General features: G+C 38.7%; 1 protein-coding gene across 1 annotated transcript in view; it reads right to left on the reverse strand.

The window, feature by feature from the left end:
* Positions 1 to 830: 830 nt before the first annotated feature.
* The window catches only part of LOC114350173 (ryanodine receptor-like), a 31,553-nt gene continuing 5,720 nt past the window's right edge, over positions 831 to 26,663 (reverse strand). Inside the window, exons 10-23 of the mRNA XM_028300850.1 lie at positions 25,710 to 25,866; positions 24,361 to 24,686; positions 22,714 to 22,868; positions 22,053 to 22,230; positions 21,004 to 21,139; positions 13,009 to 13,133; positions 12,542 to 12,662; positions 11,823 to 12,012; positions 7,838 to 8,087; positions 6,590 to 6,734; positions 5,749 to 5,861; positions 5,030 to 5,101; positions 3,592 to 3,750; positions 831 to 869 (exon numbers count right to left, since the gene is read on the reverse strand). Of these exons, the coding sequence (XP_028156651.1) occupies positions 831 to 869; positions 3,592 to 3,750; positions 5,030 to 5,101; positions 5,749 to 5,861; positions 6,590 to 6,734; positions 7,838 to 8,087; positions 11,823 to 12,012; positions 12,542 to 12,662; positions 13,009 to 13,133; positions 21,004 to 21,139; positions 22,053 to 22,230; positions 22,714 to 22,868; positions 24,361 to 24,686; positions 25,710 to 25,866 (2,166 nt within the window). The remainder of the gene's footprint in view (positions 870 to 3,591; positions 3,751 to 5,029; positions 5,102 to 5,748; positions 5,862 to 6,589; positions 6,735 to 7,837; positions 8,088 to 11,822; positions 12,013 to 12,541; positions 12,663 to 13,008; positions 13,134 to 21,003; positions 21,140 to 22,052; positions 22,231 to 22,713; positions 22,869 to 24,360; positions 24,687 to 25,709; positions 25,867 to 26,663) is intronic.

Below are 26,663 nucleotides of genomic sequence, written 5' to 3' on the forward strand. Positions count from 1 at the left end.
TCCTATTGTTAATTGTATTGGGCAATGATGTGGGAACGCAGGACGCTACTCAATACGCTCTGTTCATTCATGGAGTTAATTTATTACTCTGATTAATGTGTACCTACAATTTTTTAGCAATTAGGCTTTTAAAAAGTGCTTTTACATGTATTTTAGGCCCAACTGCAGAACGGAACTATTCGCACCTCTCGTTCCCACCACTGCAACTCCTGTGTAGCCAGGATCTACAGCTCGACCACCAACCAAATATCTACCCAAATAGTAGGTACCCAAGGTTAAATTTTGCCGAATTGCAGAAGTAACTTAATTAATAAAAATAAATTTTCGACACGGACAAAGTCGCGGGAAAAGCTAGGCTTAGTCAACCAAGGATTTCTGTTTTGGCCGAAATGGCAATATTTTATGATAATGTGTTTTGGGTCGTTTAAATCGAGTTTATGTTGTAATCGAGTTATTTTGGCGGGATAGCGGCGACTCATTATGCGTAGTGATGCGCCACATCGATACCGGAAAATATCGATAAAACGTCAATTCACTAGCCGATTTGTGAATGAACTTCCTGAAAAATTAGAAAGAATAGAAATAAACATTTATTACGATGAACATCACTTAGTTAAGGACAAAGAAGGTATACGGAAAAAAAGACAGAAATAACACATACAATAAACATAATATTAAAAGGAAATAAAAAGTGAACTGAGTAGTGCTATCCTGTCGCAACAGTGATGCCCATGTCAATGGGATTCCACTCAGCATATGCCGTGGCCCACGGTAGGGAAGGCCATGACGCTAGTTTTCAGTGTGCCCCATCCATGCCGAATTAAGAATCGTTACGCTGGTTTTACTTGTTTGGATTTTCCGATATTTATCTGTGACAACAAACATTTAATTACGTTTGTAATAAAAAGGATTTTTTAAAATGCTCGTGGATTTTTTAAAAAGGGCGGGGGTCGAACTCAAGCATTGGACCAATTTCCATTGGAGTTATCGATAACCATTTTATCGATAAATAGGCGTCCCTTCAACTGTATTGACTTTGGAATAAAGGGCTGACCGCGTTTTATAATCACTGGTTTATTGGATTTTTGGGGTAGTTTCGAATAACGTCCGGCTTAATTTAACTGAATCGTGGAACGAAGCTTAAGTTATTGATTTTAACGGCGCACTGATTACATTTACTTGATATTGTCAATTTTCCGTTTAATAAATTGCTATGAGCATTTTTTGGTTAACGATGTTCGCGCCAAAGATTTCAATTCAAAAAATCTTGATTGGATTTGTTGAAGTCACTTACAGGGCCGTAAATTCATCAAACAAAAAATGACATTAAATGTATGACGGATTGAACAGCGTTCAAAAACTAAAATTTTCATACATTTCTCAGCCCACAGCAGGTGTGATTGCAGGCAAATAGCAGCGGGTATCAGCTCATAAGTGAGTACTAGTCCTACTCAACTTGTGAATGTATTTTCTGTTTTGAGAAATATCATCTTCGTATCAGTAGCCTAACATCCTGAGTGAGCAGTAGACCATTCTTCTAGACAATTAAATAGGTACGAGCATGATCTTGACTGATAACTATGATTTTCAAGACTGTTCGAATTAAATGCTTCAATCATCTCAAAATAAACAATCACATCTCTAAGTATCGGTAAAACAATAAGTACCTACTGTACACATTTTCCGTATACAGGGTGTTAGGTAAATGACTATATGAGCCGACACTAGCCCATGTTAACATGGTCATATAAATGGTATGGTGAAGTCAGGATATCATCATTTATTTTTTTTTAATTTTCATACAAAATTAATTTTATAAAATCCGATTTGTATGAAAAATAAAATAATTAAAATGAAGATATCAATTTTCTGACTTCACCATACCATTTATATGACCATGTTAACATGGGCTAGTGTCGGCTCATATACTCATTTACCTAACACCCTGTATACAAGCCAACTTCAATGAAATTCAACGAAAACCGGTTATCGATTTTCCAACCGGTATTTCACAATTAACTCTGAAACTACGTTCAGGATTACGCTAAACTAATTGCTGCCTTACCGGTTTTACCCAGTTTTACCGGTAAAAACTGCAGGTTTAGAGGAAAATCTTTGAGAAAAGGTGCCGTAAATGAAATGGCGTTTTTGGTAGCTTTCCTTTTTGATTTAGCACAAAATGGTGACGTAACTTTTTGCTTAAATCTTTAACTATTGAATGAAAATGGACACAATAGAAAATGTATTATTTAATGGTCGCTGGTGACATAGGACGTGTTTTGTGAGACGTTTAAGCGCAGTGATTGAAAACTTAGTTGTGTATAGGTTCGAGGCATTTCTCGAAGCGCACTCATTTTGAGGCGCACTAATAAAGCGCACCTAAACTATTCCTCCAATCGTTTTGAGGCGCACCTAAAATGAATAGTTTAAAGCGCATAAACTTTACATATTATACATTTTTATAGCAGCATCTATTTACTTACCACAACGTGTAGCTTATGTGGTCGACTGTGGCTAAATTATCCGATTGAAGTCCCAGATATTCCTAGAATGCCTTCAAATTAGTTAATTGCCCTCAGGAATCCTGTGTTGTCTACTGTTACAGCCTAATCAAATAAGTAAATAGAACAAACAACCTATGAAAAATCTCTGAACTTAAGGTTAGACCAGACCAACGCGTGCAGCCGGCGTGCACGATGACGATGGCGATGGCGACCAGACAGCGTGTATGAATTTGTAGCGATGTATCATTGAGTTATAATGTACTACGTACTAGAGAAGACATGTCAACTAGNTATAGTGAACAGGATTCTCAATCTTTACAAAAAAATATTTTGTGCAGCAGACCCTTTCATTGGAAGTAAGGAACACTTCAAAAAACAAATAAAAATTCAAATTATCAATAACGAAACACCGTAAAAAGGTATTATTTCCTCTGTTTATTAATGTCTTAATAATTAACTAACGATCCGCCCGTGTTTCGCACAAGTGCAATATGTTATACTTACTTACATAAAAACCTTCCTCTTGAATATCTTAATCTAATAACTAATTAAAAAAACCGCATCAAGATCCGTTGCGTAGTTTTGAAGATATAAGCATACATATGATAGGGATAGACAGCGGAAAGCGACTTTGTTTTATACTATGTAAAGATGACTATGCAACACCATCAATTTCATGTCGCAGAAACCGTTGCTCAACCTTGTCTGTGTGATAAGGTTGATGACAGCGCTTAACCTCGCTCTTTGCTGTGCTTCCCTCCATTTGGCGTTCGAGTAAATGGTTAATAACAATGTGGAATGTAATTATAGTATAATTTAATAGGTTATGAGCACTGTTTTTTTTTGCAAATATTTTACAAGTTTAATTGTAAAATGTTTGTAATAAGACTAATAAAATTATGTGACTTATCTCAGCTTCTCTTCACAAATGTTTGTTTGTACACAGACAAAATTTAAACTAAGTTACTGCGTGGATATCTGTTATTGGCTTTCCTTAGTGTTAAGTGTCTAATGTTACATTGAAATCTGTAAGCTGTTGATGTCCCTAATTAATAAATAAATAAATAAATGCGTATTCTATTCTTACCTTCAAGAAGCGGTCCTTGCAGTGCTGCACCAACTCCTGCTCCCTGCCAGCGAAGAGATTCAGTCCGACTGGCAGCAGTCTCTTCAGACACGCCACCATGAGAGACGCTTGCACTTCCTTGTCCTTGTCCCTCTTCTTGTCACGATGTTTCTTCTTCTTCTGCAAGTTACAGAAGTTGCATTAGTTTGAGTATTGAATTAGAACTCCATCCTTTTCACACTCATGTACTTTATATCTGCATTCCGCTCAAATTTTGAGCTGTAGCAGGAAATTCCGTCAATTGATTTATTTTGGTCCCCAAAGATTTCCAGAGTGAAAATACCTCATTTCTCCCTCTTTATTTGAAATTGTTTCACAATTTACTGTGTTATAAAAAGAAGAAAAAAACACTAAGAATTTGTTCGTCATAATTATGTATGTATTCAAAAACGAAGTAGGTAGGTATATAACATGCATAAGTTTGAAAAATAGAACCGAAAAACATACTTTAGCAATATTATATCATTGATATTATATCGTAAGATATACAAAATATAAATATAGTTGATATATTATTGGAAAATTAACTATCTATTAGCAAATTAGTTTTAAAAGGTTAAGTATTGTAAAAAGTATTTAGTAATATTAAAGAAGTAAGTATTTAAGGCCATTCCGTAAAAGCGTATTCAAGATAAGCATAATTACTATTTAGTACTTTTAGCGTTAATTAAAATTATTGTGTGTATAAAAAATCGGTCCTAAGAGTTTAGAATAATATTAAAGTTAAATTACGATCATTCAGTTTAAAAAAACTGGGAAGTCGTATCGCAAAGAGTAAAATGTGTTAGAAAAGTTTGCACAAACATGTGTGTACATAGTTTGACACACGTCTGTCAAGCGTAAGCTTGAATATAAATTAAAGCCTGTCATTAATATTGATTGCAATATTTAAGTTCTCAGACCAATCATTGGCTACATTCTTTTTATTCTATTTTTCATTTTTAAATTGATTTTTATATCAAAAGACCTATGTTTAAAACTACGTATGTAGTCTTATTTCTCGTGTGCCGAAGGCTTGGCTGAAATTATGCGAAAATGACAATGCACATTTCTATGAGTAAACATGAGCGTCCAATGTCATGATCCTGTAAGAAAATTAGACTGAGTTACATCACCTTAACTTTAACCGTAACTATAACTTTAACCGGTATGGAGTTTGACAGACTTTTGACGTTCCCGAGACAATCTTGGCCTTCACTCGTTGGGTTTTTATTGGCGGTCAAGCTGTAGATCCTGGCTACACAGGAGTTGCAGCGGTGGGAACGAGAGGTGGGAATAGTCCCGTAAACTTTTGAGTTTTGTTATAGTTAGACTAAGATGGTGCAACCCAGGGTTAGTGTATTACAAAATCCAAGACCAAAAAGCGTGGGCAAATCTGTAGACATTTTGTCCAACTTACTTTACCGCCACCTTGCGGCGCGCCCTCTACAACTGTTGTCACCCGTCTAGTCGCTGTGGGCATAATCAGCACCTACGAACGCAAAGTAAATGAAAACGAAACAAATGAACACAAATAAATGAAGGTTGATTCATATTGTACAGGTGGTAGTGTCGTATTAATTTGTTCTGAGATGTGATGTTAAGTATGACACTGAGATAATTTGACAAGTGGGTGGAATATAGGGTGTATTTAAAAGTGCGTAGATGATGTGAAAATAAGTATTGAATTTAAATAATGGTATTCTTTTTAGGCAGCATATAAGTTCGATTGCCATATTTGTCACCATTTGTAAAGTTGTCCAGCACTGGACAGTCCTAGCTATGACATTGTTAGGAGGGAGCTACTTTCAATTGAATTATTAGTTTCGATTTTGACGTTTGACAGAATCGTTTGAATATAGAAGTTGGATTTGACTTTTCATACCCACTAAGAAAAGTGCACTCTATTTATTTGAAGTAAAGGCTTAACTTCTTTTTGAACTGAAAGAACATTAAAATATGAACTAATAAATGGGCGAAAATTGTAGATGAACAATATGAATCAATTCTATGGGTACAGAAAATATGAATCAATTCTATGTGGACAAATATAATGGCCGTGAAAAATATTAATACGTGTGATGTACAATATTAATACATATTATGCCAGTTGCTATAAGACCTAGTTTTGTGTCTCACCATGTTGTCGATTTCGTTGGCAGAAATGAAGTTCTGCTCCTCCTTGAGGAAGTATTGCGATTTCGACCAGATGTTAAATATTTCTGCTACGTGGTTGTATAATTCTTCAGCCTCTGTAAGAGAAAAGAAGATATTAATAAAATTACTAAATGATGATGCTTTACTTCCTCTTGGTCTAAGATGTGTTTGCAGTAATAATTGGAAACCCTAAAAAGGCTGACATTAATGACTGAGTTTCTGTGCTTCTTCAGAGCACTGGCCTATACAGGGTGAAATTTTGTAATGCCACCTGGAGGGAAAGTAGGACTCTTTATAGGTACTATAGATAGAAAAAAAATCCAAAGAAAACATTCCTTTATTTTTGAAAAGAAATAGAACTGCATTCAAAGATTTCCAAAAATTTGCTAGCCTCACCCGGGAATCGAACCAAATAAAATCTGTTAAAAACACCCTGTATTTTTATTACATCGATCGTTAGGGTTAAGTATAAGGATGAAATCCCTCTAACAAACTTGATAAATCAAATGAAAGGAAAACCATGAAATCTTAAATTATTTTAATTATGTACAGAAAATTCTTTTTAAAAATAAAGGAATGTTTTCTTTCAGTAAAATTTTCTATCTACAGTATTAAGAGTACTTTCCCTCCAGGTAGCATTACAAAATTCCACCCTGTATTGTTTTCCCGAAACAATGAAAGGGTTGGGTTGGGATGTAGGACGTGTAAAAGTGTTCTATGCGCCCTTTTCCACAGAAAAACTGGACTGTCGTGTAATCACACAAGATTTGATTGATGATTTGAGATGACTTTTTTTTTGCACCGGGTAAGATTTTTTGCTTACCTGGAACGTTATTCCTCAGCCAATGGTTTCTCTGCAGGTCAACGTACTTGATGAGCAGAGGGTAGAAGGAGTAGATATCGCGGACCAACAGCTGCCAGTCTTCCTGGATTTGGGACTCCACTTGGGATGTGTCGTCGGTTGAAGACTGTAATATATAAACAGTGTTAATACATGAGAATAGCTATTTTCTTCGGAATCCACTTATTATGACTTTTATGTAGAACAAGGCAAGTGTTTGACCGCACTCGCAATCTATGACGTTACAGTACTATCTACATGAGGGTTTCTTAACTTTTTATGTATTCACATACCTCGTCTTACGATACTTTTTTAAAGTTGAAAATTGAGTTTGCATTTGACTTAATCACATCTGTCAAACTTCTAATATTTCAAGAATCACATAGTTCCAAAGTTACTATTGGAACAAATCCTTGCCTTTTTTACCAAGACAAAGAAGTAATTTTTACCAAGACGTTGCCTGTCGACCCAGAGTACTGTCATATGCCAGTCAATTATTATATCGACTGACGGTCTATGTACAGAACTTTCTATTATTCTATCAATACGGCCCGACGATCTGGCGAATATCGGAGGAAGCACTTTGATGCGGGCAGCGCAGGACCAATCGCTATGGAAATCCTTGAGAAAGACCATTGTCCAGTAGTGGATATCTTAGATTTAAACTAACGAACCTTGATGAACCCTCGCAAGCTCTCCTCCTTATGGAACATAGTATCGGTCCTCTTCCTGACTCTTTCAGCGAGAGGCAGGAAGGAATCCCTCAGCAGCTCCTCAGAACTGTTGATGATGATCTGCTACCGTGATAAAGCCTGCATCTCACCTGATGGAAAGTGATGATCAGGCCGAAGGTGGAAGCGAGCTTCATCCGGAATACTCAAAGTAGGAAACTGGCTATTTTACCTTGTAACTGCCGGAACACAACAATGCTGTTAACATTATTGTTGTGGCGACAGACTAAGGCTGCGTTGCTTCACCTTTTGACCGTAACTATAATGATAACCGGAGTTTTTTATATGGAGTTTGACAGATTTTTGACGTTTGTTAAAGTAAGATGGTGCAACCCAGCCTTAGATAAGATGGCGGCAGCCTGGCAACTAACCAGGCGAGAACAAGCCCTACCGCCTACCAAACCGAACAGAAATTTTGCCCCTGTTAGGAATCAAACCCGGGACCTCTGGGTGTGAGAGAGGTGGTCTTACTACTAGACCATAGAGGCAGTCTTCTTACCTTGATGAACCCTCGCAAGCTCTCCTCCTTATGGAACATAGTATCGGTCCTCTTCCTGACTCTTTCAGCGAGAGGCAGGAAGGAATCCCTCAACAACTCCTCAGAACTGTTGATGATGATCTGCTGGGTATACGTCGCGATGCGAGTCATCCATGGCGCGCTCTCGTTGCCGATGTTCTTCTTGATGAGTTTCAGAACGTTCTTGAGCAGTTGGTTCATATGTTCTGCTGTCACCATTGTGACGTGGTTTCTGAAATAACGTAAAAAAGTATAAAGACTAGCTTTTGCCAGTGTCTTAGCCCGCGTGAATATAAATATCGTTCTGTCACAGAAATATACCTCTTTCTATTTGTGAAAACTACGTGAATGTAGTCAGTTGGTTTTAAGTTTATCGCAAACAGATACCTAGACCTACTTAATGCCTCTTTTTTGAATCTATCTATCTATAACAGCCTTTAGGGGGTTCGTATTTGAACATAGGCCTCCTCTTCAACCCTCCACCAACTTCTGTCCCTTGCTACATGCATCCAGTTCACTCCAAGCTGCTTTTTGCCTTTTGTTGTAAAATGTCACAGAGACAAATGCTAACATAATTACTCTAAAATCCGTTTGGCTAGGGCATGGAGAGTTAAACCAAATTCTCCATTTGCTTCTACTCAATTAGATCCCATCAAAAACAATACTTGTCAAAAAAAACCAAGTCTCGCAACTCAGTTGTTCTACGGTAAAAAGTTGTGAGATCCATGTAATACCAAGAAAAAGCTACTTTAACGGTTTCATTATATAACAGTAAATATATATATTTAAATGTTCCTGTATCGCTAGTAATAAATTAAATATCGTTTTCAGATCGAAATGAGTATCGTTTTGAAGACTGGGTTTGTGAGTGTTACAATATCATTCCAACCACAAACCGTATTTAAAGGAAAGTTGTTGCTATTGGCTGGACATGTCCGAGATGTAGAAGAATTAAGAAGAAAACAAGGGCAGAGTTCAATAATTCACGCTCTCATCATAAGGCAAACATCTGTGCACAACAACTACTGTGACTCATTTTTGTACTACCACGTTGTATAGTCTAGTTATTTCCAAATTGTAAACGGCTATTAAACCAGCCCTATCGAAATACAGTCCACTCTTTTATTTAAGTTCCCAGTAGGACCCTATTCATGCGATTAATTAATGATATTAAAACGTATTACGTAGAATCGCTTTGCCATTGACAGGTACATCTGATGACAGAGCTTACATTATTTCTACTTTTGACCACCATGAGCGCTGCGATAGATTATGTTACCCCCACCTAGTACTTCGCACCCAGCGAATATTCTCGAAAACAGTGATAGGGTTGGGATTTAGGACGTGTAAAAGTGTTCTATGCGCCCTTTTCCACAGAAAAACTGGACTGTGATTACACAAGATTTGGTTGATGATTTGAGATGATTTTTTTTGCACTGAGTAAGATTTTTTGCTTACCTGGAACGTTATTCCTCAGCCAATGGTTTCTCTGCAGGTCGACGTACTTGATGAGCAGAGGGTAGAAGGAGTAGATATCACGGACCAACAGCTGCCAGTCTTCCTGGATTTGGGACTCCACTTGGGATGTGTCGTCGGTCGAGGACTGGAAGGTAATAAACAATGTACAGGAAGGCATAAAATTACATTGCAATATAGCACTTATTGTGACTGCTTAAGATAGTATTTAGCTACTTGATTTGCCGATGATACTCTACCATCTATGTTAGGGAGTCAAATTTAAACTAAGTTCGCACTTTTAAAATTTCAACAATCACACAGTTTCAAAGTTACTATTGGAACAAAGCCTTGCCTTTTTTTACCAAGACAAAGTAGTAATTTTTACCAAGACGTTGCCTGTCGACCCAGAGTACTGTCATATGCCAGTCAATTATTATATCGACTGACGGTCTATGTACAGAACTTTCTATTATTCTATCAATACGGCCCGACGATCAGGCGAATATCGGAGGAAGCACTTTGATGCGGGCAGCGCAGGACCAATCGCTATGGAAATCCTTGAGAAAGACCATTGTCCAGCAGTGGATATCTTAGATTTTAAGTAACGAACCTTGATGAACCCTCGCAAGCTCTCCTCCTTATGGAACATAGTATCGGTCCTCTTCCTGACTCTTTCAGCGAGAGGTAGGAAGGAATCCCTCAACAACTCCTCAGAACTGTTGATGATGATCTGCTACCGTGATAAAGCCTGCATCTCACCTGATGGAAAGTGATGATCAGGCCGAAGGTGGAAGCGAGCTTCATCCGGAATACTCAAAGTAGAAAACTGGCTATCTTACCTTGTAACTGCCGGAACACAACAATGCTGTTAACATTATTGTTGTGGCGACAGACTAAGGCTGCGTTGCTTCACCTTTTGACCGTAACTATAATGATAACCGGAGTTTTTTATATGGAGTTTGACAGATTTTTGACGTTTGTTAAAGTAAGATGGTGCAACCCAGCCTTAGATAAGATGGCGGCAGCCTGGCAACTCACCAGGCGAGAACAAGCCCTACCGCCTACCAAACCGAACAGAAATTAGGCCCCTGTTAGGAATCAAACCCGGGACCTCTGGGTGTGAGAGAGGTGGTCTTACTACTAGACCATAGAGGCAGTCTTCTTACCTTGATGAACCCTCGCAAGCTCTCCTCCTTATGGAACATAGTATCGGTCCTCTTCCGGACTCTTTCAGCGAGAGGCAGGAAGGAATCCCTCAGCAGCTCCTCAGAACTGTTGATGATGATCTGCTACCGTGATAAAGCCTGCATCTCACCTGATGGAAAGTGATGATCAGGCCGAAGGTGGAAGCGAGCTTCACCCGGAATCCTCAACCACAGAGGAACTGGCTATCTTACCTCTAACTGCCGGAACACAACAATGCTGTTAACATTATTGTTGTGGCGACAGACTTAGATAAGATGGTGACAGCCTGGCAACAACCCAGGCGAACTTTTGGACCCACTGGGAATCAAACCCGGGACCTCTGGGTGTGAGACAGGTGATCTTACTACTAGACCATAACGGCAGTCTAAAGTAGTCAATGCAATCTTCTTACCTTGATGAACCCTCGCAAGCTCTCCTCCTTATGGAACATAGTATCGGTCCTCTTCCTGACTCTTTCAGCTAAAGGCAGGAAGGAATCCCTTAGCAGCTCCTCAGAACTGTTGATGATGATCTGCTACCGTGATAAAGTCTGCATCTCACCTGATGGAAAGTGATGATCAGGCCGAAGGTGGAAGCGAGCTTCATCCGGAATACTCAAAGTAGGAAACTGGCTATTTTACCTTGTAACTGCCGGAACACAACAATGCTGTTAACATTATTGTTGTGGCGACAGACTAAGGCTGCGTTGCTTCACCTTTTGACCGTAACTATAATGATAACCGGAGTTTTTTATATGGAGTTTGACAGATTTTTGACGTTTGTTAAAGTAAGATGGTGCAACCCAGCCTTAGATAAGATGGCGGCAGCCTGGCAACTCACCAGGCGAGAACAAGCCCTACCGCCTACCAAACCGAACAGAAATTAGTCAGTCAGTGAGTGACAAAATTAAGTAACTTTGACCCGTTATAATTCCTAAACTACTGGTTCAAATTGAATGAAATTTTAAATATACCGTGTCTTTACAATGCCTGCATAGCTAATGAAAATTCAGCCTTCTAGTTTTATCCACAACGAAGTTACAGGCGGTCGAAAATGGCCTGAATTGCTTCGAGAAAAGGATGGTACGGCCGTGCCGCTTTTTTGCTCGACTTGGTGGGGGCACTGCCGTGCCCCCAGATTATTAGATTAGAGCCTTGATCTTGGATTAAACGACCTGTAGGATAGGATGTACGACGCGATAAGCTATTTATCACACCATTTTATCGATTTCACGCGCGTTTGCGCCTAAAATCGTCGATAAGATTTTATCACAGCGCACATCCTTTCCAGGCATATCATGAAAAATAATCTTATTTAAACTTACCCGCCAGTAGGGGTGACGTTGTCCGGTCCCTGCGCCCACCAAAATGGTAGATACGAGCACAGTAATGGCAACACCACGTCTATAATGTGGGGAGCCTCGTTGTAGGTCTTGTCTGACTCCACGAACTGGTCCACCTCGCTTAGGATTGTCTCTAATGTGGGCATGGATTGCTCCATTTTGGCCATGATGTCTGTAAAGATGAAATGTTTGTTTAGCCGTTATGACCGTAGGGAAAGAGTTATTTATTTAACAACGTTATCTAAATTATGTTTCGTTTTGATGAAATAAATTATCTTAAATCTTTTATTTAATGCCCGATAATTGGATATTTTTATTTTTGAGCTTCAGAGAACAATAACTTTAGTGTAGCAATGTAATCAGATCATCCAGTGATTTACAATGATAAAAAAGCTCGCTTCCACCTTGGGCCTGATCATCACTTACCATCAGGTGAGATACAGGCCAAGAGCTTCCTCGTTGTGGATAAAAAAAAGTATTTAATTTTATTTAAAGTTTATTTTGAACGGCTTTTAAATTGATGCGCTCTGCATAGGGCACCCGCTGAAAGTCAGGTCGGGATACGCGTGTGTTCCAATTTATACTGTGCGCCTTTTATGATACGAAAGTATGTACATTACCCACTTATTTGTTGTCTGTCTACGTTTATTGACTTTTGTATTTTACTATTTCATTTCTTGTTCCTGTCGTTTGTATTTTACCTTGAGCTTCCAGCGAATGGTCAGCGATGCGGTTGAGCAGTGAGAACTGATTGTGCTTGTTGAGATGCGGCTCCAAGAATGCGACGGGGAACGTCGAGCTGAACGCTCCTAAGCAGGAGCCCTGTGGTGGACAACCAACAACAATTAAACACTGTAGACACAACTTCTTTGGAAGAACTGGATTAGGTTTTTATGTTTATGGGTACATAAGGCTGATTTACACGTATTATAAAAGTAGTTAAATAGGCAACTACATTAACTTAGGTGGGCGGAGTTTGTCACATGACACGTCACACATCCTGCAAAAATGTTCTTGCAAAAAACGGGATGTCTCTGTGCGATAGAACCCTTATTCTTTGCCCTCGCCCATTAGAGTTTGGCTCTACTTATTTTGCTATACCTAATCGTCGTCTTAACTATCCTATAGAAAAGTGTGTATGGACCCTAAAGAGAACAAAACAACATACCAGAGCAGGCTTGTTCCTCTCGATTTCAGTCTTGAGGTACTTGCGGTCGTGGGTGAGAGTAGCATCAGTTCCCAGGGCATATAACGATCCCAGCATCTTGTACGAGGCCACTTGAATCTCGTCCACTGGAACAAGATGAGGGAATAAATAAATATGACGTAAATTGGCTATCCAATTTACGTTGTTACGTTGTCAATTTAAGTTACGTTGCTCAACTATTTGAGCAATAATTCCAAAATACAAATTCCATTAAAACAACACGGAACTTTTGCCCTGAAAACACAATTATTATTTTTATTGCAAATAATATTTTTTTATTCGAGGTTTTCTGATGATTTTTTAATTAGTTAAATAAATAGATACTAATATTTTATTTATTTACAGTTAAATCTCGTCTTCAACTAAATCTTTAACCCCATTATTAATAAAACTAGCGGCCCGCAACGGCTTTGCACGGTTGCAATAGAATTTTCTCTTCGATAATATGCATGTTTTATACCTATAAACATTCCTCTTGAATCATTCCATCTATTGAAAATCAGCGATAAACCTCCCTCTTGAATCACTGTATCTATTAAAAAAACCGCAATAAAATCCGTTAAGTTGTTCTAAAGATCTAAAAGTACATAGGGAAAGCGACTTTGTTTTATATTATGTAGTGAGAGTTACACCTAGGATGAACCATGGATTAAAATGACATTTCTATACTAAATGACAATTTAAGCCAGAGTTCTACTTTTATTAATAAGGGTTAAGAGATATAAAAAGTTTATCTCTATAAAGTTTTTTCCGAGCGAGCATGATGATAGGACATTAAAGTGACGTCATAGTTTGTTTTGTATTTCATTAAATTTGGTTTACCTTTGGATGTGGTAAGCTGCAGCCATAAAAAAAGGAAATCAATTTGTTTTATCGGTAAGTTTACAAATGGTACGCGCTAGTTGAAATGTTGTTTGGGACGTGTTATTACCAGGTCGTCTTGCTGCTAGCGCATATTGGTTTGGTAAATTATTCAGTATTATGTATAATATTTATAAGCTCATAAATAGTTGTCACTTCAACCTAATCCGTCCACTGCTGGACAAAGACCTCCTCTACAGAATTTTACAACGACCGGTCCTGCACTGCTTGCATCCAGCAGGACAGCAAGTGCTTCCAGTGACCTTCAACAAATCGTCTATCCACCGAGTGAAAAAAATAGCCAATGATTGTTACACGTTGTATATGGTCACTGGAGATGTCATATTTAGTACTTAAGCAATATGCAATAATATTTTGAACTAATGAAAAATATTTTCTCTAAACACTGGTAACGGTTAGAAGCTTAGGAGCATTCTTGCCGATGAGTATAAGATAGTACATTAAATTATCTTTTTGCAGGTCGTCAACAACAAAACTAGCATTCAAAATGACAAACACAAAACAGAAGAAGGCGTCATATTCGCAGAAGTCATCAAAAACATCACCAGAGTCAACAACGTGTTGCAAGAGCTGATAAAAAACTATGAAAAACTCCAAAAAATGTCCAAAGGGAACAGTTTGGAAACTGACTATTCGACAGATAGCGAAATTGATGAGGTATTTAAAAATAATAATTATAAAGATAGCAAAAGAAGACCGAGAAGTAAAAATGAACGTATAGAAGTAACTTATCCACCCACAAAAAGAAATTTCCCTGGCACAGAAATGTTAATGTCAGAAGAAGAACCTGAGATATCTACTGAAGAACCTAATTATAATGAAGTAATTAGTAATAGAACACCACCTATACAAAGTTTGCAGGCTGCTCAACCAGTAAAAACAAAAGATGAACAAGACACTGACTCAGATAATGATTTTAAAGGTAAAGATGGTGATCATATTGATCATAAACATAGTGATGAAGTTAAAGTACCAGATAAGGTTTTTTCCGACAATGTACACCTTAATACCACTACAGAAAAGGCGAAGTCTAATCGTAGTAAGAGTAACAATAGACATAAACATAAAAGAAATGATGGAGGTAAAACGTATTTAACAACAAAAGAAAACGTTCAAGGCAATGCGAGAAATGTTCAAAAAGTTGTGTACTCAGAAAGTTTTCAGCAAGGAAAAATCTGGGATGAAATTGTTAATAAGAAACCTATACAACTTAGGGCACATAAGTACATGCCGGTTGAAACGAAACGTGATATGAGGGGACAAGATGGCTTATTAAGTGCTGCAAGACCAAAGAAAACTGCCATAGTGATTGTATCGAAAAATAAAGTAAGTTAATTGTTTATCAAAACCAAAATCAAAAATATTTTATTCAATTTAAACCAGTATTTTGGCACTTATGAACGTTAAACTATTTTACTGTCAGTTAATAATTAACCATAGAAATTATCTTTATTTAGCCAGTATCTGAAGAATCGTCATTCTCTTTGACAGAAGAAGAAAAAGAAATCAATAAAGAAGAGTTTAAAAGCAGAATTTTGAGGATGGCATATGGTGATGCGTGCCTAAAAGTTGTGGTGAAGAAATGTTACAAGGTCAGTTTGGCTCATCATCATCATCATTTCAGCCATTGGACGTCCATTCTGCTGAAGATAGGCTTCCCCCAATGATTTCCATATTGACCAGGTTGGTAGCGGCTTACATCCAGCGCCTAACTGCTACCTTTATAAGGTCTTCGGTTCACCTTGTGGGTGAACGTTCTACCCTGCGCTTTCCGATACGTGGCCGGTTTGTTTAACCTCTGTAATGACTGTAGCATGAAAGATAGGTTTATTTACCGTCCACTTTTGAAACTGTCACTATGTTCAGCTGAAACTATACATTTTTGTTGCAAAATATCACCTATTATAAGTATTAAAGAGGACGCAGTGTATAGCTTGATGTGCTGTCTTCCTTTATGATGATTTAAAAAAAAGTATAATACCTCTAATGTCACAAATTCACAATTAAGATCAGTAAAGACCAAACATTTTTCTTTCTAACATTCATGTCAGTACCTATGCATGTGTACAACGTTAATTTTTTAACCCACTTATTATAGTAACTATTTTTACATTTTAGGCTTTGAAATTGGTGGGCAAGCAAGTGTGTAGAAATATCAAGTGTAAGAGCGATTTCAAAGAAAAGTACAACCAGCTTACAAGGCTGGGGTGTATAGGCCAGTTCCGTGTGAACGCCACTACGACCACAACCAACGAGCCTGAAGGGAACTACGAAAATAACGAAAACTACGATTATAACCAAGACTTTAGTAAGTTAACTTTGTTTCTGGCACGTTATTAGTTATAGGTCTGGCGCATAACTCAGCCTCAGCACAAAATATAACAGAAGGTAAGCTCAATACTAAGCGCGCTCGAGCTACGCACACATAGACACCGCTCACGTACGCGTTATCTGGGACTGTCTCGGACGAATGCGAGCGCGACTGACGTTCGCTTGAGTCACGCGTCGTTCCCGCGTTTGTGAAATTATTTTGTTTGTGTGAAAATGAGTGAACAACCTCAGGCAGGCATGGGAGCGGCACGGGAATGATGGTTTTGACGTCAGCTCTGTCACGTCATAATATGTTAAAAAATACCCCTCCCGTCCCGCAACCCTGACTGACTAAGTTAAGCACTAGATCTATAGTAATTTATATTGCACAAATCTAATAGTCTCGTTAGCCCCTCGTCAATCAGCCAAAAAGTACAAAGTAGGTAAAAAGTTCGCAACGCGTCTTTGTTACTCTTGGAATAAGGATGTGTTGTCAACTTTTTGGCCACCTTTGGTGTTACGAACTGACTGTAGCTGTTGTGGCGTCATTTATTCTCAAATCATTTATCATTTTAGCAATAGATCCAACAAGATCTGGATTGGAAGCTTGCTACCCACTGATGGAAACAAAAGTAAGTTTATTTTAAAAGAGTATTGCAAATGTTTCCTTTTATCATATTTCTCCCTGGACTACTCAACCTTCACTGGTTGGGTTTTTTCAAAGAGTGGTGGGATTAGCCACCTTAAAATTATAAATTCGTATCTAACTTTGCCTGTAGGTGTGTCATGTTACCATCAAAACTAAAGCTTTGACTTGGTATAGAGACAAATACTTCCATTTATTACAGGAGTTTATTTAATATAGTATCTATATATATAAAAGAAAGTCGTGTTAGTTACTCCACTTATAACTCAAGAACGGCTGAACCGATTTAGCTGAAAATTGTCAGGGAGGTAGTTTAGAGCCAGGAGAAGGACATAGGATACTTTTTATCCCGTTCGAAATAAAAAAAAAGTGCTTATTTATTACCATTAAGGCGGAACAAAGTTCGCCGGGTCAGCTAGTATTTTATGAAAATATCATGTTTCCTTCATTATTTACAGCATGTAACACTCCGTAATGAGACCCCGCACCAAACTTTGGACTTACGAGTGGACATTTTGCGCGATCGCTTCGAACGCGCGTGCCAGCAAGCGTCGCAAGCGAAATGCAACGACGCTTGCAAGTTCGCTTACCAAGGCGCTTGCGACGAGTACGAGTGTACCAAAGCGAAGAAAAAAGCCTTCGCTAAACGCTGCAAAGCACAATGCAAGGCTGCGTATATTATAAAGAAGGAAAAAGAGAAAGACAGCAGCGATTCTTCTAGCGATAGCGACAGCGAATCCGACAGTTCCGATAGCGATAGTGATGATTGGAAAGTATAATAACCACCAATGAGCGAGGCTTAGCGAAAACTTGCAGAAGTTGACTTCCGCAAGCTGTCACCACACCACTATGTAAATCCTGCAGAAGTTGGCTTGCCACAGCTATTTATAGTGGTGCAGCTTGCGGAAGTCAACTTCTGCAAGTTTTATTGCTAGTCTAAACCTCGCATTAGGCGTAAACATCATTGGAAATACGAAATAATTTAATAGTTTACTTTTGAAACAGCTGTTTTGTATGGAGTGTTTTAAGAAAAAAGTTAAAATATTTTTGCATTTTTTTGATATTAGACCGGCATTTAAAATGGACCACCATAATATTTCGTATAAATGATAAACAATTAGTTACGTATCTGAGTATTAACATTGCAGCAATAAAGAATACTATACAAAGTATGGTAGTGCAATTTAGCTGCCGTCAAATATACCATACTTTCCCCAATTAGGGGAGACCGAGGAGTGTTGTGACATTGTCGATTTTTGATAATCTATTTATCAGCTCGCTTGCAACAGCGCGCTCTGTCACAACTCTCCTCGGTCTCCCCCTTTTTTTTAAGTCGTGGTCGATGGGGACGGCAAGTGGGTTATGTGGGACTCTCCCCGCCTACCCACTAAAGGCGGGGCGTACCCACTAAAACCCGACGGTTTCCACCAGAGCCCAAAGAAACGGAGCCGCGAGTTATTGTCCTGGTTGGACATTCGTCCGCAGCTTCGCCTCAGGCTAGAGTCTCGCTCACGAGCGAGCGAGCTCGAGCTCTTCGAGGAAATCCTCGGTCTAACCTATCCTAGCCTGCATACTTATTTGAGTACTTACAAAGCAGATCAGCTCCATACTCGCAGTTGGCGAGATGGTCGAACTTGGCCGTCAAGATGGGAAGGACCACGCCGTTGATGTAGCCAAGTGAGGTTGAAGTCTTCAAGTGAGTGCCTCTGAGATGGGCGTATTTCCCCTGAAAATTCATTCATATTATGGTCATCAGGTCATTTAGTTTCCACTGCAGGACTGCGAACTTTTTAGATTTACCAGTATACCCTCAGATCATAGAAAGAGAATAGATATGAAGTCGCGCGTAACTACAACNGTTTAAGTTTCTGACACGTTATTAGTTATAGGTCTGGTGCATAACTCAGCCTCAGGCAGACATGGGAGCGGCACGGGGAGGATGGTCAGATAACTTTTAATATTAACTGAAGAATAAAACTTGTCATTTTGATATTTCCCATACTGAAACTGTCAAGTGCCAAACTTATTCTCCAGTTAAGTTATCCGACGATGGTAAAATCAGACCTAGTGGAAAATTTGGTGGTGAATGACAACACAACCTTATTACAATACGCGTTGCGAACTTTTTGGCTGCTTTGGGTATCACGAACTATTTGACACTGACTGTACCTTGATGTTTTCAATTTAATAATAATAACCTTGGACATTTTACATGGCGCCATCTCAAATCATTTATCATTTTAGCAATAGATCCAACAAGATCTGGATTGGAAGCCTGCTACCCACTGATGGAGACAAAAGTAAGTTTATTTTAAAAGAATATTCCCTTTTGGAACTACTCAACCCTAACTGGTTGGGTTTTATTGGAGGCCAATTTGTAGATCCTGGTTCTACATGAGTTGCAGTGGTAGAAAAGAGTGGTGGGATTAGCCACCTTAAAATTATAAATTCGTATCTAACTTTGCCTGTAGGTGTGTCATGTTACCATCAAAACTAAAGCTTTGACTTGGTATAGAGACAAATACTTCCATTTATTACAGGAGTTTATTTAATATAGTATCTATATATATAAAAGAAAGTCGTGTTAGTTACTCCACTTATAACTCAAGAACGGCTGAACCGATTTAGCTGAAAATTGTCAGGGAGGTAGTTTAGAGCCAGGAGAAGGACATAGGATACTTTTTATCCCGTTCGAAATAAAAAAAAAAAGTGCTTATTTATTACCATTAAGGCGGAACAAAGTTCGCCGGGTCAGCTAGTATTTTATGAAAATATCATGTTTCCTTCATCATTTACAGCATGTAACACTCCGTAACGAGACCCCGCACCAAACTTTGGACTTACGAGTGGACATTTTGCGCGATCGCTTCGAACGCGCGTGCCAGCAAGCTTCGCGAGCGAAATGCAATGACGCTTGCAAGTTCGCTTACCAAGGCGCTTGCGACGAGTACGAGTGTACCAAAGCGAAGAAGAAAGCCTTCGCTAAACGCTGCAAAGCACAATGCAAGGCTGCGTATATTATAAAGAAGGAAAAAGAGAAAGACAGCAGCGAATCTTCTAGCGATAGCGACAGCGAATCCGACAGTTCCGATAGCGATAGTGATGATTGGAAAGTATAATAACCACCATTGAGCGAGGCTTAGCGAAAACTTGCAGAAGTTGACTTCCGCAAGCTGTCATCACACCACTATGTAAATCTTGCAGAAGCTGGCTTGCCACAGCTATTTATAGTGGTGCAGCTTGCGGAAGTCAACTTCTGCAAGTTTTATTGCTAGTCTAAACCTCGCATTAGGCCAGCGGTTCCCAAACTTATTTTGTCTACTGCCCATTTTGAGAATAAATTCGTTTTTAGCGCCCCCATTTTTGTAGTCAAGAGTCGAGTGCTCAGTCGGTGTCTAAGAGTCCTCCTAGTAGATGATATTATAAATCGCCTCCCAAGCCTCTATACAATGCCCCGATTTTTTCCGGGGTCTCTTACAGCCCCCTTTTAAGCCTGCAGCGCCCACAAGGGGGCGTTATTGCCCACTTTGGGAAACGCATTAGGCGTTAAACATTATTGGAAATACGAAATTTCATAGTTTAGTTTTGAAACTGCTGTTTTGTATGGAGTGTTTTAAGAAAAAAGTTCAAATATGTGTGCCTTTTTTGTTATCAAATCGAACCAACATTTTCTGTGTAGATTGAGACGATAGTACATAGTCCATGAATGAAAAAAGAGTTGTTTGCAGATTGATTCTTCTGCATTCTGTTCTTCACGGAAATGACCAATGTTATTTAAGACGAACTGTTTTATTATTTAGATTGCAAACTGGGGTAAGATAAAATCCTATAGTAGTAGGTATTATTATATCGATCTACACAGTAATATTTATCATCTCAAATCGATAAAGTTTCTCGATAAATGAAGACATGTATGGATGAAGGGGATTTATGTCGCATTTTGGATTTTTCGCTGTTCTATGATTAAGGATTAGTATTTTGAGGTTTAAAACAGCTTGTATCCATATAACACCTTTATCGAAGCATAGAATAGCGAAAAATCCGAAATGCGACATATCACCTTAATCCATTCATGTCTTCAATTATATCCTACCTTGCAGACGTATTAGAGTACTTACAAAGCAGATCAGCTCCATACTCGCAGTTGGCCAGATGGTCGAACTTGGCCGTGAGGATGGGCAGGACCACGCCGTTGATGTAGCCAAGTGAGGTTGAAGTCTTCAGGTGAGTGCCTCTAAGATGGGCGTATTTCCCCTGTAAATTCACAAATAGGTTGGCGGGTTACATTTAAAGGGTTTCAGTGCAATGGGACGTATTAAAAACAGACGAGATGTTTTGTGAGAAACTCCAAATTTTGCGGACACTTTTGTCTAAAACTAGACCGAAAAACGAATTGACCAAAGTGGATTTAAGAAACTATCGATTCACTAGACATATTTTACTTTGCGTCAAAGATCGTAAAACAAGAATAAAAAAGACATATTAATTACTAGCTTTCCGCCCGCGGCTTCGCCCGCGTGGAATTTTGTCTGTCACAGAAAAACTTTATCGCGCGCGTCCCTGTTTCAAAAACCGGGATAAAAACTATCCTATGTTCTTTCCCGGGACTCAAACTATCTCTATGCCAAATTTCATCAAAATCGGTTGCGAGGTTTAAGCGGGAAAGCGTAACAGACAGACAGACAGAGTTACTTTCGCATTTATAATATTAGTTGGGATGGGATGTCTTTTAGAAGTAAGAGTAAGAGTGTTTTTCTATTGAGATTTTAGAGCCAAAGCAGCATACGAGTGGTGCGGTGGCGCCGCGTCGCGCGATACGGCGAAATCTTTGCGGTGCGGCACCGCAACGCATTTTATTTCTTTGGCTTTTACGTATACGCTTTCAAAATTATATAAATCCTAGCTTTCCGCCCGCGGCTTCGCCCGCGTGGAATTTTGTCTGTCACAGAAAAACTTTATCGCGCGCGTCCCTGTTTCAAAAACCGGGATAAAAACTATCCTATGTCCTTTCCCGGGACTCAAACTATCTCTATGCCAAATTTCATCAAAATCGGTTCAGTGGTTTAGACGTGAAAGCGAGACAGACAGAGTTACTTTCGAATTTATAATATTAGTATAGATGAGTACAGATGGCAAGTACTGAGTATACTCAGTCATCAGAACCTACCTCCTGCAAGTTGAGTATGGTATGCCCCAAATCATCAGCGACATTGTTGAAGAACGTCAACATGGATGTCCGGATAAACTCCGGACAGTTCTTCACCAGAGACTTGGCGTCGATGCCCTTCACTAGCACTTGGAGACAGCGGACGGTGATCCGGACGTCCGGCCCGAAGGCTGCCAATCTGAGGGGAAATATTAATCAATAAATTCATCATCATAATTATTTTTTTTAACATTAACTATAAACTTGTATAATCTGGGACTATGGCTCATAAGACTAGACATCATCATCATCATCATTTCAGGCACAGGACGTCCATAGGCCTCCCTCAATGATTTCCATATCACCCGGTTGGTAGCGGCCTGCAGCTATCTGCTACCTTTATGGGAAGTCCACCTTGTGGGTTGGGTGGACGTCCCACGCTGCGTTTTCCGGTAAATGGCCTCTACTCCAGAACCTTGCTGCCCCATCGGCCGTCAGTTCAGCGTACTATGTACCCGGCCTATTGCCACTTCAGCTTGCTAATCCGTCGGGCAATGTCAGTGACTTTAGTTCGTTTACGGATCTCCTTATTTCTGATTTGATCTCGTAAAGAAACAATAAACAATAGAGTTCTAACTTCAGTTGTTAAAAAAATAACTAACTAAAACTTGAAGGCATTTACCTCGACCTCAGCAAGCTAGCCAGCTTGCAGAAGAGAGCTGCAACCATTTCTTTCTCTTTCAAACTTGCCGCACCGACGTTGTTGGTCGCCGTCGCCACCGCTATGAAGTAGTTGCGGTGTGTCGAGAAATATTTCTCCATTAGGGGCAAGACCACCTGGATAGAAGAAGGAAGTTTAATACTTTTGGTTCAGTAGATTAAATGCCAAAATCAAGCTTATAGCTGCATATGTATAGGAGGAATTTTAGCGTGTGCTGTAGACTTTTCAGTGATGACACTTTTCGTTTCTATAATAATATGTGTAGAGAAGTATTTGGCAAGACACACAATGAAGAAGGAACTATAATCCTTATGATTCAGTAGACCACACGCCAAAATCAATGTTTATGATTGTAACTGGTGATGTTAAGTGATGATTTTGTTTCTAAATGGGCAGCATGGCAGTACTTAGATTAGTGTTTTATACAACAGTAAATCTGAAATTAGGCTTACAATGCTAGATTAAATCGGATGAAAATAAAGCTCTATTTGAGGTGATACTTATTTTGTTTATCCTTAAACTATTATCTTACGATTCAACGCAACGATCGATATGAACCTAAGTAATTTCACTATTTTTGAGCTGATAGTCTTTTTCTTTCTTCAGCAAATGGAAATGTTTTTTATGTACTTATTTTAATGTTAGTGAGAGATATTCTTACTACTTACAATCTAATGTCAATGTTTAAGTAAGCATCTCATTATGAAGTATAATGTTTTATGTTCTTATGATATAATAGATAATTATGTAGTACATCTAAAATGTACGCATGAATATTATGAAAGTACAACTAATCATGACAATCAGGCACCAAGTACCTTTTTGACATATTTTAGCTCAGCCTTGCATTGCTTGTAATTTAAAAAGAAACACATATAATACACAAAATACGCATAAAAGAAATGTTAAAATAAATTAAGGGTTTAGGTTTGTTCCATTAGCATTCGAAACACTACAACCCGGTCGAATTAAATGGCGGCCGTGACGTCACATTGACGCTCTTGTACGGATGGGGCGAACGCGGGTGAGTGCGAGGGAGAGTCGTATTCCAGCAAAGTGCGCAGTTAGCTCGCTTGGGTTGTAATTGTGTTTTGAAACCTTTCCTTAAAGATACTGCGACTATAATTTTAGTAAGAGAAATTATGAAATAAATATACCTATTCATAATTAACTTTAAAAAAAAATAAAACCGACTTGAAATGCGTGAACACAAAAAAAAAACTAAAAATTAAAAAAAATTGCGTATAAAAAAGTTCATCCCCAATTTTCCACCCTTGGGGGTGAAATATTTTCTTCAAATTCGCATGAAACCACCCTTTTGATAATACCTATTCAACAAAAAAATAATCGTTCAAATTGATTTATAATCGGCGGAGATATTGCGTATAAAAAAGTTCATCCCCAATTTTCCACCCTTGGGGGTTGTTTTTTCTATTATTAAATTTAAATGGGACCACCCTTGAGGTATTAACTATACGCCGAAAAAAGATTTGTTCAAATCGGTTCATAATTGGCGGAGTTATCGCGTAACAAACATAGAAAAAAAAAACATACGGGTCGAATTGAGAACCTCCTCCTTTTTTGAAGTCGGTTGAAAAAGGAACTTACCTTTGAAAAGAACTTAATATCCCTCGTGCTAGTCTTAAAACTGCTTCTTCTACTAAACGTAGTGGACGGTTTCAACAGCTTCATATTGATCGTAGCTCTGTCTATATACTGAATCAATTTCTCCAGCAACGAGTAAGCGAATCTGAGCTCTATTGCCACCCCAGTAGTGGTCTGTTCTGTGTCGCTGGGCGACGATTTGCTGGGCCTGTGAAGCTTGTAGCCCTGGTATTGTAGGTACTTGAGGAACTCTTGGGAACGTTCTCGGTCCTTTTTCTTTTCTTTGTCGGTTAGAAGGTCGTATGGGACTAGTTGAGGGTGGATGCCACCTGGTGGGATAAATAGAAACGATATTATAATGAAAAATTAAGGCTGTCGTTTTTATACTTAACAGTTGGCACCACTGGCGAGTGATAGCACCTTACTCTACAGTGGCGCCATCCTGATTATGCAAATGCAACAGTACTCCTACAGTTCAGTACTCTCTAGTTTACGCTACTGTCATACATAACCAAGCGAATGACGGGACCTTATTCTACAGTGGTGCCCTCTGGCTATCGTATTTGCCCTCACCAGTTATAATGAGCTAAAGACATGGTAGTCTCACCAGTCTATAAATGAATCTTAGAGATGTGGCAACAATTAGGTTAGCCTAAAACCCGATTCTCCTGTAAATTTTTTTAGTAATCTATTATTGATTTGAACTAAAAGATTTGAACTAAAACTATAACTAAACAGTTGATTGAAAACTAATTAATATTTCAAGCCTAAAATGAAGTATTGGCCAGCGTGGGAAGTGTAGGCCAACTCCTCCATTTGCCTTTGCTAAATTGGAGATCAGTCGTGTTCCTGAAAGATCTCACACCTCAGCTACATTACTCGCTTCGATGAAATACTGAAGATAGCCAAGTGTGTAGTCAGACACTTCGTGTACAAACTTCGGAACGCTTTGACTTGGGCTACAATCGAAAATCGTACGAGGCAAGGTGAGGTTGCTCGAAGTAAAGTACTTCGGCAAACTTCGCGAGTACTGTAGCTGAGGTATTACTCGGCCGTTTGGTGTAGTGGTTCGAAACGGACTACTATTCCGGAGGTAGCGGGTTCGATTCCCGCACAGTACAAACATTTGTGTGCATGAACATATTTGTTTGTATTGGACTGGGTGTTTTCTATGTATAATAAGTATGTATTTACAAAAAAAAAAAGTATTTAAGTATGTTTATATCCGTTGTCTAGTACCCATAGTACAAGCTTTGCTTAGTTTGGGACTAGAAGCGCAGTGTAAAATGTCTAAGGATATTTATTATTATTATTATTTATTATTATTACGTGACAATGAAATAGTTTCTTACCACCATTGGTGACCAGTTCTTCCTTTTTCTTCTTCGCCCAGATGTCGTGAGCGTTCTCGGCCAGTCGTTCAGCCATGTTCTGCATCTCTCTTGACAGCGTCAGATTGGTCATATCGACCGGGTGAGGGTTGTAGTTGAACGGAGTTGCTGAGTCCGTCTGTTTTGAGGAACAAAATGAGGTTTTGAAAGTCATACATTACAGCAATTAAGCAGTCTTAGAAATATATTTTTTGTTGCAATTCGGCCTCTTTAAGGTTCTTTTATATGCCTTAGTATGATTTTAACTATGTCACTTCATAATAACGATGGATATTATTACTAAGAAGCACCTTAAGAAACTCGGTCAGTCGATTTTTTCAGTCTTATTTTCTAGGGAAGCACTTATTGTAAGTTAAATAAGTCATTTATTTGTTGCAATCAAGCTTTTTAAAAGCGCTTTTATGACCCAGATTCATTTTAACTCAGTCACTTCACAATAAGGTAGGCCATTGCTAAGAAGCTGCGCAAGAAACTGTCAGCTTTTTCTTAATATAGTCATTTATACAATACTAGCGGCCGCCCGCGACTTCGTACGCGTGAATCCCGTTTTTCCCGCTAATTCCCGTTCCCGTGGGAATTTCGGAAATTCCTTTCTTAGTGCACCTCTACGGTACCTAAGCTACGTCCCTTCCAAATTTCAAGTGCCTACGTTTAGCCGTTTAGGCTGTGCGTTGATCTGTCAGTCAGTCAGTCAGTTTCTCCTTTTATATATTTAGATGCATTGTGTAAAATTTGGATTTAGAGTTAGTAAAATTCTATCTAACATTTATTTTATTAAAATACCTCATGGTCATAATATCACAACGATTGTACAGATTTTATTCTACTTCTACTAAACAAACCAGAAAACTATTTTTCAAAGAACATTTTTTCGTTAATTGAAATAGTACAAGAAAAATCTAAATACAGATAAAA

Source organism: Ostrinia furnacalis, unplaced genomic scaffold, assembly GCF_004193835.3.
Source record: "Ostrinia furnacalis isolate ACB-3 unplaced genomic scaffold, ASM419383v2 OfSCF0802, whole genome shotgun sequence".
Taxonomy (NCBI): domain Eukaryota; kingdom Metazoa; phylum Arthropoda; class Insecta; order Lepidoptera; family Crambidae; genus Ostrinia; species Ostrinia furnacalis.